At 43.8% G+C, this 15,507-nt stretch overlaps 1 protein-coding gene across 3 annotated transcripts in view; it reads left to right on the top strand.

Annotated features, from left to right (window-relative positions):
* The first annotated feature begins 1,108 nt into the window (after window positions 1–1,108).
* Window positions 1,109–15,507, top strand: part of LOC145337544 (constitutive coactivator of PPAR-gamma-like protein 1 homolog) — a 124,670-nt gene continuing 110,271 nt past the window's right edge. For 2 of the 3 annotated variants that reach the window (XM_080182346.1, XM_080182340.1), the window contains exon 1: window positions 1,111–1,870. In XM_080182346.1, coding sequence (XP_080038472.1) covers window positions 1,397–1,870 — 474 coding nt within the window. In that variant the 5' untranslated portion in view covers window positions 1,111–1,396. Of the gene's footprint in view, window positions 1,871–15,507 lie in introns of all 3 variants that reach the window. The other variant, XM_080182354.1, reaches the window with a different exon arrangement.

Genomic DNA, 15,507 nt, shown 5'->3' with positions numbered 1-15,507 from the left:
TGTTGCTGTGCCCAGGCTGTGCAAGATGCCCAGACAGGGTATTGCTGTGCCCTGGCTGGGTGTTGCTATGCAAGGTGCCCAGGGTGTGTTGCTGTGCCCAGGCTGTGCAGGGTGCCCAGGTTGGGTGTTGCTGTGCCCTGGCTGTGTTGCTGTGCCCAGGCTGGGTCTTGCTCTGCCAGGTGCCCAGGCTGGGTGTTGACGTGCAACGTGCTTATGCTGGGAGTTGCTGTGCCCAGGCTGATTATTGTTGTGCCCCAGCTGGGTGTTGCTGTACCCAGTCTGTGCAGGGTGCCCAGGCTGTGCAGAGTATTGCTGTGCCCAGGCTGTGCAGAGTGTTGCTGTGCAGAGTGTCCATGCTGTGGCATTGTGCCCAAGCTGTGGCACTGTGCCCGGGCTGGGTGTTGCTGCGCCCTGGCTGTGTTGCTGTGTTTGGACTATACAAGGTGCCCAGGCTGTGATGCTGCGCCTTGGCTGTGTTTGGACTGTACGAGGTGCCCTGGCTGTGTTGCTGCGTGCAGGATGCCCAGGCTGTTTTGCTGTTCCTGGGCTGTGCAGGGTGTTGCTGTGCAAGGTGCTCGGCCTGTGTTGCTGTGCCCAGGCTGTGTTACTGTTCCTGGGGTGTGCAGGATGCCTAGGCTGGGCAGGGTTGTTGCTGTGCAGGGTGCCCAGGCTGGGTGTTGCTGTGCCCAGGCTGGGTGTTGCTGTGCCCAGGCTGGGTGTTGCTGTGCCCATGCTGTATTGCAGTGCAAGGTGCCCAGGTGGGTGTTGCTGTGTGCAGGGTGTCCAGGCTGGGTGTTGCTGGGTGCAGGGTGCCCAGGCTGGGTGTTGCTGGGTATTGCTGTGCCCAGGTAGGTGTTGCTGTGCCCAAGCTGTGCCCAGGCTTTGCAGGGTGCCTAGGCTGGGTGTTGCTGTGCCCAGGGTGCCCAGGCTGGGTTGCTGTGCCCAGGCTGTGCAGGGTGCCCGGGCTGGGTATTGCTGTGCCCAGGCTGTGCAGGGTGCCCGGGCTGGGTATTGCTGTGTGCAGCGTGCCCGGGCCGCTGGGTGATTGACAGCTCCCCTGAAGCTGAGCGCTGCCGCCGGGGAGGCGCGGGCAGTGCGCCTGCGCGCCGGCTCTGACAGACATGGCGCTGTGACAGCACATGGCGGATCGGCTCTGCTCAGCCCCGAGACTGGCACCGAGCGCCCAGCCCGCCCCTCCCTGCCAGCCCCGCTCCGCTCATCCCGCCTCCCCCGGGGACGAGGGCCCGTTCATCCCCCCTCTCTCTCTCTCTTTCCCCCCGGGTTGCTGTGCGTGTGTTTGCGGCCCTGCCTGCGGCCCGGAGTCGGAGTGAGAGCCGCGTCCTGGCCTGGCCCCTCTACCCGGACTGAGTGAGTGTGTGAGGGGAGAGAGGCGGCCATGGGGGTGCAGGGCTTTCAGGAGTACATCGAGAAGCACTGCGCCAGCGCTGTGGTGCCGGTGGAGCTGCAGAAGCTGGCCCGGGGCAGCCTGGTGGGTGGAGGCCGCAACCGGCCGCCGCAGAGCCCGCTCCGCCTGCTGGTGGACGCCGAGAACTGCCTGCACCGCCTGTACGGCGGCTTCTACAATGACTGGGTGAGCGGCGGGCAGTGGAACCACATGCTCAGCTACCTGGCCTCGCTGTCCAAGGCCTGCTTCAGCGGCAACATTGAGCTGGTGGTCTTCTTCAACGGCGCGCTGGAGAAGCCGCGCCTGCACGAGTGGGTGAAGAAGCAGATCAACGACCGGCAGACGGCCCAGCAGATCATGAGCCACGTCCAGAACAAAGGCACCCCGCCGCCCAAAGTCTGGTTCCTGCCTCCCGTCTGCATGAGCCACTGCATCCGCCTCGCCCTACTCCGCTTCCGCGTCAAGGTAAATGCCCGGCCACGGGGAAAGCACTGGGCAATACTTAATGGCATTGGAAGGTACAAACTGTGGAGATCCCCCTCCCCCTTTTTAATATGTTTGCCCTGATCTTTAGTGGCATTAGAAGATCCAAACTGTGGAGATCCCCTAATTCCTCCTCCCTCCTTTTAGTATGTTTGTCCTGATCTTTAATGGCATTAGAAGGTTCAAACTATGGGGAGCCCTTCCCCCCCCATTGCCCCTTTTTAATATTTTTGTCCTTTAATGGCATTATGTTCAAACTGTAGAGAGTCCTTATCCCCACTTTCCTTTTTACTCTTTTTGTCCTGATTTTTAATGGCATTAGAAAATTCAAACTGTGGAGAGCCCTCATTCCGCCCCCCCACCTTTTTAAAAATTCTTTTTGTCCTGATCTTTATTTATTTGTTAGTGTCACAAGTAGGCTTACATTAACAGTGCAATGAAGTTACTGTGAAAATCCCCTAGTCGCCACACTGGCGGTCAGTGCCTCTTTGGGTACGCTGAGAGAATGGCTGCATGGCTCATCCACCTAACCAGCATGTCTTTCAGACTGTGGGAGGAAATGGGAGCACCCGGAGGAAACCCACGCAGACGTGGGGACAGCGTATAAACTCCGCAAGTACAGTGACCCAAGCCAGGAATCGAACCGGGTCCCTGGCGCTGTGAGGCAGCAGAGCAAACCACTGCGCCCCATTAGAAGGTTCCAACTGTGAGAGTCTTCATTCCCCCTCGTCTTTCCTTTTTATTCTTTTTGCCCTGATCTTTAATGGCATTAGATGGTTCAAACTGAGGGGAGCCCCATCCCATCCCATTCCTCCTTTCCTTTTTATTCTTTTTGCCCTGCTCACTCTGTGGTGGGGGTTTTAGGTACCAGTTAGGAGCCAAGATTGGATGCTCAACATGTCATTTCAAATGGAGGGACTCACTGGACTCCATCGGCAGGATTAGTTGAGTTCTGAGATGCACAAAATCTCACTGTCAGGCAGTCAGGACTGATCAGTGAAATTATTTCAAACAAGGAAGAGATGGCAACTAAACATTGCCTTTCACTTCAGCGGGATGACCCACAGGACTTAAGTCAACGAAGCACTTGAAATGTAGTTACTGTTGTCATGTAGGAAATGTGGCAGCCAATTTAAGCACAGACAAACTGTTATCTGATAATGACCAGATAATCTTTCTTCCTGCAGTGTTTGAAGGGTAAATATTGGTCAGGAGAATTCCTGCTCCTGGAAAAGTGCTATGGGATCTTTTATGTTCACCTGGACGTCCAGGTTGAGCCTGGCATTTAATGTCTCATTCAAAAGATGTCAAGCCTAATGTTCATTGATGTGTCAGCCTAGATTGTATCCTCAAATTCTTTGAGTGAGATCCACAACTGTTGTCTCTGACTTGGATGTGAGTGCTATCAATGAGCCATATCTACTGACAAATGTACACGTGTTGTTTCTGCTATTTGCTATATTTAAGGTTGCCGACATAATAAGAACATATGAATGAGATCTCTCTGTGTAGATCCCGGAATGTTGTAATTGGATTTTTGCACGTACAAAGCAGTGCAAAGTGCACTTTTACCATTATTGTTTATAAGGCACTTTTGTTTGTGTAACCATTCATTTTCAGACAATTTTTGCTGGTAGGTGTTTGCTCGATTAGCTGATTATTCAGTAAAGTTAATACAGCAAGCCAAAAAAAAAGATGTGAAGGGAGGTGTGAAATGAGAATATAATTTATTAAAACATTTGAAGTAATGAGTAGTCTATTGTGCAACAAGTTTCAGAATCTTGAGATAGTCCAAGGCTCCTACAGTCACTATTAGGATGAGGTAGTTTATGTGTATAGCCCCCCCACCCCCAAGCAGTACAGTATGATAATGACCAGATAATCTTATTTTGAATAAGGGCTAAATATCAGCCAGTTCACTGAAGAGAACTTTCCTTTTCTGCAAACAGTACAATGGGGTCTTTTTTATGCAGATGAGATCTCAGTTTAATATCTCTGCTGAAAGACTACCTCGAGTGTTGGCCTTGATTTTGTGTTTAAGTCTTTGGAGTGGTACTTTAACTCTTTCGACGAGGGTGTTATATGCTATGTGCAACAAACTTTCTGAATCCTTATGCTGCACATGCAATACATGTAGCCTCGGAATATCCCCTCTCTACAATACATTTCTTAATGGTAATTTATTGCGGAACATCTTTTCGTTACTTCATTTATCTGGTTACTAAAAAAAACTGATTTAGGGGCTGCAGAGAATCTGTAATTGGTCTCTGTATTTCCCATGAATTATAGCTGAGTTAATCTAACACCTGTTTGTTAGGAAGTTATTTGTGTCTATAATTCAGGATGGGGGTGACTGAACACCTTGTTGTGTTTTAGCTGATGAGAGAGTCAGCATGGATTTGTAAAGCCACGGCATTCCTGATGAATTTGTTTGAATTCTTTTTGAAGCGTTGACTAAAGTAGCGGACAGAGGAATGTCTACAGATAGTATTTCTGTGAACTTTGAGGGGATTTGATAAATGTCCTCATAATAAGAGATTGTTAGCTGAATTTGAAACTCATGGAATGGAAGGCAAATTATCAACCTAGTTAGGAAATTGATTAAGTGGTAGGAATTGAACATGGGGCTAATAAGCAGGTATTCCAGTTGGCAGACTGGGCAGTGGTATGCACAAAGATCTGTGTCGGACCCAAACAATTCACCATGTTTATTAACTATTTTGATGAGATAGTAATGTCCAGATTTGCTGGTGACAAAGAATGATGCAGTGCAGTGAGAAGAATAAAATTAGAGATATATTGTTAGACTACATAAAAGGGAAAAACTGGCAAATGGATTTTAATATAGGCAAATGTAGGGTAATCCAATTTGCACCTAAACGAAATGGTGAAAAATTAGAAATATTGGAAGTCCAAGAATATTGATCATTAAAATGGCATGGACAGGTACAGCTAATAAACTAAAAGCTGGCTACTATAGCTAGAGGACTAAATAGAAACGGTTACAAGTTGTGTTTCAGCTATATAAAGCTTTAGTTAGACTACCTGGTGAACTGAGTGTAGTTCTGGGCACCACAGGATATATTGGCCTTGGAAGGAATGTAGCATTGATTTACCAGAATGATAGCTGTGCTCCAAAAGTTACATTATGAAGGATAAATTACACAAAAGAGGTTTGTATTCCCTGAAATTTAGAAGGCTAAGGGATGATTTTATCAAAAATTTGAAGATATGAAGGGAACAGTTTTGTGAATAGAAGCAGTCTTTTGGTTGGTGAGTCAGAAAATTATCTTTTAGGAGTGAAATTAGGAAACACTTCTAGATACAAAGGATTGCAGCAGTATGGAATTCTGTCACAAACAGCAATTGGTGCTAGTTCATTTCTAAACTTTTGATTGGACATTAATAGATTCTTGTTATCTACAGGTATTAAGGGATATGGGAAAAAATGGAGATATGGCATCAGACATCAGATCAGCCATGATTTCATTAAATGGCAGTATAGACTTGATGGTTTATCTGCTCTATTCCTGCTCTGATGTTCCATCCAAACTGAGCATAAGAACAAGAAACAGGAGTAGATCTTCCGGCTTGCTCTTTTATTCAGTAAGATCGTGGCAGATGTTCTACCTGCTCTCCACCTTCCCATTATATCCACATATCTCTTAATTCCATTTTTGTTCACAAATCTATTGGTCTGTGTCCTGGACAGATGCAGTGACTAAGATTCTGGGGTAGACAATGCCAAAGATTCACTACCCTTTGAATGAATAAATTTTGATTTACCTTGGTCCTGAAAGACTGAATACTTAATGTGTATCTTTGACCCCTGGTTAATTTTCTGGACAGGGAAATCTTTCTCCTAGCAGCTATCCTGTTATGTCCCATTTCAATTTTATGTTTCAGTTAGATTCTTCAAAGGAATAAAAGCCGAGTCTACTCAATCCCTCCTCATAAGATAATTCCCTTACCAGGAATTGGCGCAAGTGAACCTTTTGCTGTATTCTCTCCTCCCTTTGGTTAGGAGACCAAAACTGTAAACATAAGAAGCAGAAGAAACATAAGCAGAAGTAGGCCATTCGGCTGCTCGAGCCTGTTCCACCATTCAATATAATTATGGCTGATCCTGCATCTCAACACCATAAGGCAAGGATAGATACATTTTTGAACAGTAAAGGAATTGAGGGTTATGGTGAGTGGGCAGGTAAGTGAAGCTGAGTCCACAGAAAGATCAGCCATGGTCTTATTAAACAAAATAATAAGTTGCCACTTCCTTTTACTAATTGCTTGCTGTATCTGCAGATTAACCTTCTGTGATTTATGTTAACATCCAATCTGCTGGGACTGTTCAGAATCTGCAGAATATTGAAAGATGACAACCCATGCATCCTATTATATCCATGGCCATCTCCTTTATACCCTGCGATGTAGATTATCAGATCCTGTGGTTTATCTGCTTTCAGCCCCATTAATTTCTTCTGTACTAGTAATAATTTCCTTCAGTTCCTCCTTCTCACTAGACCCTTGATCCCTTAGCATTCCTGGCAAGTTATTTGTGAGTTTCTCTGTGAAGACAGAACTAAAGCAGTTATTTAATTGCTCTACTATTTCCTTGTTTTCTATTTTAAATTCTTTTGTTTCAGATTGTTAGGGATCTATATTTGTCTTCACTAATCTTTTTATATACTTAACAGAAGCTTTCACTGTCTGCTCTTATGTTCCTTCTATTACTTACGTGGCGAAAAACTGCAGCAGGCGACGGTGCAGAGGGACCTCGGGGTCCTTGTGCATGAGTCGCAAAAGCCCAGCCTGCAGGTGCAGCAGGTGGTCAGGAAGGCTAATGGGATGCTGGCCTTCATAGCGAGGGGGATTGAATATAAAAGTAGGGAGGTCTTGCTGCAGCTGTATAGGGCATTGGTGAGGCCGCAGCTGGAGTACTGTGTGCAGTTTTGGTCACCGCACTTGCGCAAGGATATTTTGGCCTTGGAGGGAGTGCAGAGGAGGCTTACTAGGCTGATACCAGAGTTGAGGGGGTTGAGCTATGAGGAGAGGCTGAATAAACTAGGCTTGTACTCATTAGAGTTTAGAAGAATGAGGGGAGATCTCATTGAGACGTATAAGATGATGAATGGGGGGGGGGGAGGGGGGGGGTTTAGAACGGAGTTGAGGAGGAACTTCTTCACTCAAAGGGTGGTGAATCTCTGGAATTCTCTGCCTGTTGAAGTGGTGGAGGCTGCCTCGCTAAATATTTTTAAGACGCGGGTTGATGGGTTTTTGATAAGTGAGGGGATTAAGGGTTATGGGGAGAGGGCGGGAATGTGGAACTGAGCCACGACAGATCAGCCATGATTTTATTGAATGGCGGGGCAGGCTCGAAGGGCTAGATGGCCTACTCCTGCTCCTATTTCTTATGTTCTTATGTTATATATTTACTCTCATACTCTGTTTTTTCCTCTTAATCAATCCCTTTGCCCTCCTTTGCTGAGTACTGAATTGCTTCCAGTCTTCAGGCTTGATACTTTTCCTCGCAACTTTATATGATTTCTCTTTGGATCTAATTGCAGTAAGACTTTTTTACTCTTGTATTTCAATCTCTTTGTAATAAAGGCTAAGGTGTAACTTGCTTTTACTAATTGTTAACATTCATGTCTCTGAATACCTATCTGTCCAGTCACACTCTAAATTTAAAAAAAATCTGCTTCCCTACTTTTTCTTCTGAAGTGGGTAACTTCACTCTACATTATATTCTGTCTATCACCATCTTGATTTTATTATTGTCACATGTATTAGCATACAGGGAAAAGTATTGTTTCTTGTGTGCTATACAGACAAAGCATACTGTTCATAGAGAAGGAAATGAGAGAGTGCAGAATGTAGTGTTACAGTCATAGCTAGGGTGTAAAGAAAGATCAACTTAAAGTGAGGTAAGTCCATTTAAAAGTCTGACAGCAGCAGGGAAGAAGCTGTTCTTGAGTCGACCTCAGACTTTTGTATCCTTGATGGAAGATGGTTGTCAAGAGAATGTCCTGAGTGCGTGGGGTCCTTAATTATGCTGGCTACTTTGCCAAGACAGTGGGAAGTGTAGACAGAGTCAGTGGATGGGAGGCTGGTTTGCATGATAGATTGGGCTACAATCACGACCTTTTGTAGTCAAATCAAATCAAATCAAAATCAAACCTTGGCCACTCACTTATAACCTGTCCATATCATCTGTCTCTTTGCCTCCTCACAGATTATTTTGCATCATCAGTAAAGTCTCATCAACTCATTTGAGTGATTGATAACATCGCTAAAGCCTGGAAGGATTGCATGGTAACACAATTAGCAGTGACGCCCTACAGCACCAGGGACCCAGTTTGATTCTGGCCTTGGATGACTGTGGAGTTTGCATGTTCTCCCTTTGCATGGGTTTCGTCTTAGTGCTCCGGTTTCCTCCCGCAGTCCAAAAATGTGTAGGTTAGGTAGATTAATTGTCGTAAATGCATGGGTTTGTGATGACAGGGTAGAGGGGAGGGCCTGCTCTTTCGGCGAGTTGGTGCAGACCCGATGGGCCGAATGGCCTCCTTCTGCACTGCAGGGATTTTCTGTGGTACTGATCCTTGTGGTATCCTGTATTTTCTTCAACTTTCTGTTTTCTGTCTGTTAACCAGTTATGAGCCCATGCTAATATATTACTGCCAATCCCTTAAGGCCTAATTTTATGTATTAACTCACGTGTGCCACTGTATCAAATGCAAAAGTGACATACTCGGGGCATTTGAAAGACCTCTGCTTCTCCAGTTTAGGCCAAATCTTGGTTTAACTAGAAGTTTAAAATTTAACAAACACACCAGGATGAATCCCATGAAGTTGTGTAACAGCTTTGAAAACTTGCAACTCCAATGCTTGGATTTTATTCTCAACTCTGGGTTGGGACTTGAACCCATAACCCTTGAATAATAGATCAAAATTGACACCTTGTAGTTACAAAGATATGATAACTTCATTTGTACATTGATTAGTGTCTAATTATTTCAACATGATTCTAAAATTCCTTTATCGTGTTTTTAAGTTGCCTACTGAAAATATGTTTAGTCAGTGTTGTTTTTAGTTTGTGGGTTACGGTAAAACCTTTAACTTGAAATCTTGTTGTGTGACCCTTTTAACCATTCACTGGCAGTTTGAGGTCTTTTAAAAAGTTATCAATGACTAAAAGGCTCATAACATTTTCCAAGCTAATAGAAAGCGAAAATTGGACAATGTCTATTGTTATCTCTATCCATTCTTTTCTGTCTGCCATATCTTTCTGTGGCCATTGTACAGGAACCATATGATGTAATCTTGACATAAAAATTGGATGGCTTGTGCTCTCGTACAATTTGTATGAAGAGAGCTTGTGCATACGCATTTACCTTTTGCTTCACTTTTCTGTTCCACATTCCTTTAAAAGCAAGTAACATGAGTGGGAAGGAAAATGTTTTTTGCAAAGACTATTTTTGTTTTCAGGATAAGCAAGATTCAGATGAGGCATTTGTGCACTTGTTCGATGTCTGTTTCTCAAACCAAACTGCGTTAATCCTGTTTGGGAATTATAAAACGGTAGTTGGCAACCAGGTATTCGATTCTTTAGTGAGTATTTGTTTGAAATGTGAACCATGTCTAGAAACTGCTAGTTCACTGGTTGGTGTAAGTACAATTAAAGTTATGTTTGTGGATCAGTGACCACGGATGGCAGGTTCAGCTGTTAATGATTTTGTAGCTTTTCTTGAGCCATGATTGCCACATTTACTTTGCCATTTTATAATCAGATGTGAGTGGGATCATGCTGGTAGCCATAATCTATGTCCATTACAACTGCATGCATAGGGCCAAAACATTTTAATAAGTTTTCTTAGAATGTGGTTTCATTTTCACTCCTGATTAATTTGCGTTTAAAATATTGCCAAACAATTACTTTTAACACTTGAAGCACACAGTTCGCAGTCATCTTGTCCATAAAGTTAAAATTTGAAGCTAACTACACATTATATATAACTAGGATCAGGAACTTGATGCAAGGATAATTATAAAGTATCATTTGGGGATGGTTTACTATATTAGTAACTAACTAATCAAATAATTGCGAGACATTTTTATTCAGTAAGAGAATCTAGGATTATAGGATTTATATTAGGAAAGTAACATAAGAAATAGGAGCAGGAGTAGGCCATCTGGCCCTTCGAGCCTGCCCCGCCATTCAATAAGATCATGGCTGATCTGTCGTGGCTCAGTTCCACTTTCCCGCCCTCTCCCCATAACCCTTAATCCCCTCTCTTATCAAAAACCCATCAACCCGCTTCTTAAAAATATTTAGCGAGGCAGCCTCCACCACTTCAACGGGCAGAGAATTCCAGATATTCACCACCCTTTGAGTGAAGAAGTTCCTCCTCAACTCCGTTCTAAACCGCCCCCCCTTTATCTTGAGGCTGTGCCCCCTAGTCCTACTGTCTTTTTTGAGCGGGAAGAGTCTCTCCACCTCTATCCTATCCATCCCATTCATCATCTTATACGTCTCAATGAGATCTCCCCTCATTCTTCTAAACTCTAACGAGTACAAGCCTAGTTTATTCAGCCTCTCCTCATAGCTCAACCCCCTCAACTCCGGTATCAGCCTAGTAAACCTCCTCTGCACTCCCTCCAAGGCCAAAATATCCTTGCGCAGGTGCGGCGCCCAAAACTGCACACAGTACTCCAGCTGCGGCCTCACCAATGCCCTATACAGCTGCAGCAAGACCTGCCTACTTTTATATTCAATCCCCCTCGCAATGAAGGCCAGCATCCCATTCGCCTTCCTGACCACCTGCTGCACCTGCAGGCTGGGTTTTTGCGACTCATGCACAAGGACCCCGAGGTCCCTCTGCACCGTCGCCTGCTGCAGTTTTTCGCCACGTAAGTAATAGTCCTTCCTACCATTCTTCCTACCAAAGTGGACCACCTCACACTTGCCAACATTAAATTCCATTTGCCATTTCCTGGCCCATTCGCCCAGCCTATCTAGATCCTTCTGCAGACTCTCCACACCCTCCGCACAATTTGCCTTTCCCCCAATCTTGGTGTCATCAGCAAATTTCGACACCCTACACTCGGTTCCCTCCTCCAGATCATCTATATAAATGGTAAATAGCTGAGGCCCCAGCACCGACCCCTGGGGCACCCCACTAGTCACCAACCGCCAATCCGAATAGCACCCATTGACCCCCACTCTCTGCCTCCTATTTGACAACCAATCCTCTATCCACGCTAACACCCTACCCCCAACTCCATGTCCGGAGTCGATTGTGAGATCAGCCATGATGTAATTGAATGGCAAAGAGACTCGATGGGACAAATGGCCTACTTTTATTTGAAATGATGATTAATGTTGTGACAAACTTTATATTTCCAAAACTTGCCACTGGCCTTGGGTGAGAACACTATTGAAATGTGCACCCCACGTGAAAGGATTGAACAAGTTTGCTTTATCACTTCTGGCTAACAAAAGTCAAATTATCTCAATTAAAATCAACAGTTGATCTACTGTCAGTTGACATTTGCAACGAGTGTTCCAGACTTTTAGGCCGTAACTCTACCATCTCGCCCGCCACGGAGTCAGAGTGGACAAGGGTCCGACAACAGAAATCTCTGTTAAGCTCAGGCAGGAATTTCTGGTCTCACTTAAGCGAGGCCATAAAATTGCTACTGAATACATCCTAAATTTACTCCTGAAAGGTCTGGCTAAAATTTTAGATACTGCCCATAATCCAAGATTCATCAACCTGTGGAAATAGTTTCTCTCTATATTCTGTGTTCCTGTTAATATTTTGATCTGATTTATTATTGCTGCATATATTGTTATACAGTGAAAAGTACCATTTCTTGCGCATTATACAGACATAACAAACCGTTCATGGGGAGAAGGAAGCTGGAGTACTGTGTGCAATTTTGGTCGCCGCACTTGCGCAAGGATATTTTGGCCTTGGAGGGAGTGCAGAGGAGGTTCACTAGGCTGATACTGGAGATGAGGGGGTTAGACTACGAAGAGAGACTGAATAGACTGGGTCTGTACTCGTTGGAGTTTAGAAGGATGAAGGGGGGATCTTATAGAGACATAAGATAATGAAAGGGATGGATAGGGTAGAGGTAGAGAGATTCTTCCCGCTCAGAAGGGACAGCAGGACTAGAGGGCACAGCCTCAAGATAAGGGGGGGGAGGGGGGGGGCTGCAGTTTAGAACGGAGTTGAGGAGGAACTTCTTCACTCAAAAGATGGTGAATCTCTGGAATTCTCTGCCCGTTCAAGTGGTGGAGGCTACCTCGCTAAATATGTTTAAGCCACGGGTAGCTAGGTTTTTGACAGACAAGGGAATTAAGGGTTATGGGGAGAAAGCGGGAAAGTGGAACTGATCCACTTCAGATCAGCCATGATCTTATTGAATGGCGGGGCAGGCTCGAAGGGCTAGATGGCCTACTCCTGCTCCTATTTGTTATGTTCTTAGAAGGAAAGGACGGGGTGCAGAATATAGTGTTACAGTTATAGCTGGTGCGTAGAGAAAGATCAGCTTAATGTATAGTAGGTCCATTCAAAAGTCTGATGGCAGCAGGAAAGAAACAGCCCTTGAGTCGGTTGGTTCTTGATCTCTCACTTTCTCTGAGCGGAAGAAGGTGAAAGAGAGTATGCCCAGGTTCCTTGATTATTCTGGCTGCTTTTGAGGCAGCGGGAAATGTAAACTGAATCAATGGATGGGAGGCTGGCTTCCAAGATGGACTGGGCTGCGTTTACAACCCTTTGTAGTTTCTTGCAATCTTGGTCAGAACAGGAGCCAGACCGAGTTGTGATACGTCTGGAAAGGATGCTTTCTATGGTGCATCTGTAAAAATTGATGAGAGTCATAATGAACATGCTGAATTTCCTTAGCCTTCTAAGAAAACAGAGACATTAGTGCACTTCTTTAACTATAACATCGGCATGGAGGGACCAGGATGTTTCGTTGGTGTTCTGAAAGCATTTAGAAACGTGAAGCTTTCAGACATCTGCACTTCATCACCATTGATGTAGACATTAGCTTGTCCTTCACTATGTTCCCTGAAGTCGATGGCTGGTTCCTTCATAGAGGGAAAGATTGTTGTCGTCACACCATTTAAGCAGATTCTCTTATCTGTTTCCTGTACTTCATCTTGTCATTATTTGAGATCTGACTCATTACGGTGGTGTCATCAGCAAACTTGAAAAGTGAGTTGGAATGAAATTTGGCCACTTGTTGATCAAATCATTCCTTAACCATATCAATTTGAGGGAATACAATGGAAGTTTATATGATATATTTTCGTAATTTGATGCTAGGAATCCAGGTAGCATTTGGTTAATGTGTACTGCATTCTTTCCAAGACCTCTGGCCTATGTTGTGGTGCTCCCGAACAGCTCATAGTACTTCAGGTGTGACCTAATTTTTGTATGGCTGCAGTGTGACTTGTATCCTCTTGTTTCCATAGCTTTAAAGGCCAGCTTTCAGTTACTCTTTTGATAATTTTCTGCACCCGTTCATGATTTTTTAATCTATGTACAAGGGCTTTCATGTCTCTTTGGGTTGCCGTTGATTTTAACATTACATTATTTAGAAAGTATCTTGTTCCATTCGTTAGGTCCAAATTAGATGACTTTACATTTGCCAACTTCGAATTCCATTTGCTGCATTTTTGCCAAGTCATATCCTTCTAATATCCTAATTTAATGCTACTATCTACATGTCTTACAACACTGTCAGTCCTTGTGTTATCTGCAAACTTGGTTTGTGGCATTGTTTCCCATTATCTTAAGTGAATAACAAATATGGTGAATAGTTTGAGATACTTAATGAAGGATACAAATAGATGCAAACCCTCTTAAGGGCATCAATAGTCATATTCTATCCTCATTGTTAATAATCATGAAAAACTGGTACGGAGTACCAGTCCGTGATCCTTACTCTGCCGCTTAGTTAATTTCCCAATCATTTTAATCATTTGTCTTCAATTTCAAGAGCTTCCAACTTTAACTAATAGCCTGTTATGAGGGATTTTATCAAATGCCTTCCATATAGATAACATCCTAGATACCCATCACCTAAGATTCATTGATGTTCGCCAGGCAGGATCTGGCACCAGACCAGGTAGACATGTATATGGGGCTATAGGTCCATTCTCTACTGAATCTCCTACAAGCACCACATTACACCTCCAATCCATTTCCAGCTTTTGGACAAGTACATGCTCCAATTTGCCATGGTCAGCTTTCTGACTTTCCTTCTAACAGCAATATTTAACCGTCTCATGGGTAGCAAAAATTAATTGTACCAGTTTTATGGAATCAGTTTCTGTGGACTATCACTTTCTGTCTTACCTGGAATCTCCTTACTTTGCCCACTTAGTCACAACTATCCCTAACTGCCGTGCAACTGAGTGGCTTTCAGAAGGCAGTTAAATGTCAACCACGTTGATGTTGGTCTGAATTCACATGTTGAGCAGACCAGGTAAGGGCAACAACAGATATCCTCAGCTGAAGGGCATTAATGAGCCAAATGGCGTTTTACGACAATCTGATATTTTCATGATTAATAACAATGAGGATAGCATTTTATTCCAGATTTGTTATTTACATTCAAATTCCCTGCAGTTTCAATGGTGGGATTTGAACTAATGTCTCCAGGGGATTTGAACTAATGTCTCCAGAGCATTTGTTCTGGATTACTGGTCCAGTAACATTACCACTATGCCATCTCCCTAATGTATTCTACCTGAGAGAATAGTAGATTGCTTTTTTTTAAATATATATATAAGTCTTGAATTGGTAAACCGAAGCTTTAGAATTGTAACCCTAGATCATGATTTTTTTTTAAAGATAATGTAATGTTAGAATGTTGATCTGTTTTGCTGACATAACAAAATTTTGGAGGCTGAAGTTCTGTTAATCTAGTAGGACAAATGAAGTTGATGCTTCAGTATTGAATTCCAGCTAGTTATTTTGACATTTGACATGTAATTTCCATTTTGTTTACAAACCAATTTTTAAAGCCTTGAAAACATTTTTCACCTAACGAACACTTAAAGAAAATTCATTTATGGGATGTGGGCATCCCTGGCTATACCTGCATTTATTGCCCATCCCTGGTTTCCCTGGAGAAGGTGATGGTGAGCTGTCTTGTTGAACCGTGCAGTCTCTAAGGTATAGGCACACCCACAGGGCTGCAGGGGAGGGAGTTCGAGTTGAATATTGTACATTCAACTTGAATGCTGTATCCAAGACAGCCAGGTATAAAATCAGATGAAAATACGGCAGTGGAATCCACCCATCCCATTGCAGTTGCTGTCACGGGTAAATAAAAATGAACCTTATTATTTGCTTCTCTCTTAGGCTTCAATCATGATCTTTTGTTATGCAAAAACTGAAAATCTCATTTTCAATTTTAGAAATTATTGCATCAAGTCACTGTAAACTGTGTACCTACATTAATACTTAATTTTTGGTCTTGATTTACATTCATTTTACTTTATTGCATTGGTATGGCTTGAGGCGATTTACTGTTATGCTGGCGAAAATAGCCTGCAGCCAAGTTGTTGTGATTCTTTGAAATTGGCATCCTTGCATTTG

Source organism: Carcharhinus amblyrhynchos, chromosome 3, assembly GCF_965287045.1.
Source record: "Carcharhinus amblyrhynchos chromosome 3, sCarAmb.v2.hapA, whole genome shotgun sequence".
Taxonomy (NCBI): Eukaryota; Metazoa; Chordata; class Chondrichthyes; order Carcharhiniformes; family Carcharhinidae; genus Carcharhinus; species Carcharhinus amblyrhynchos.
The sequence above is the reverse complement of the archived record's forward strand: the minus strand, read 5'-3'. Positions and strand labels throughout refer to the sequence as shown.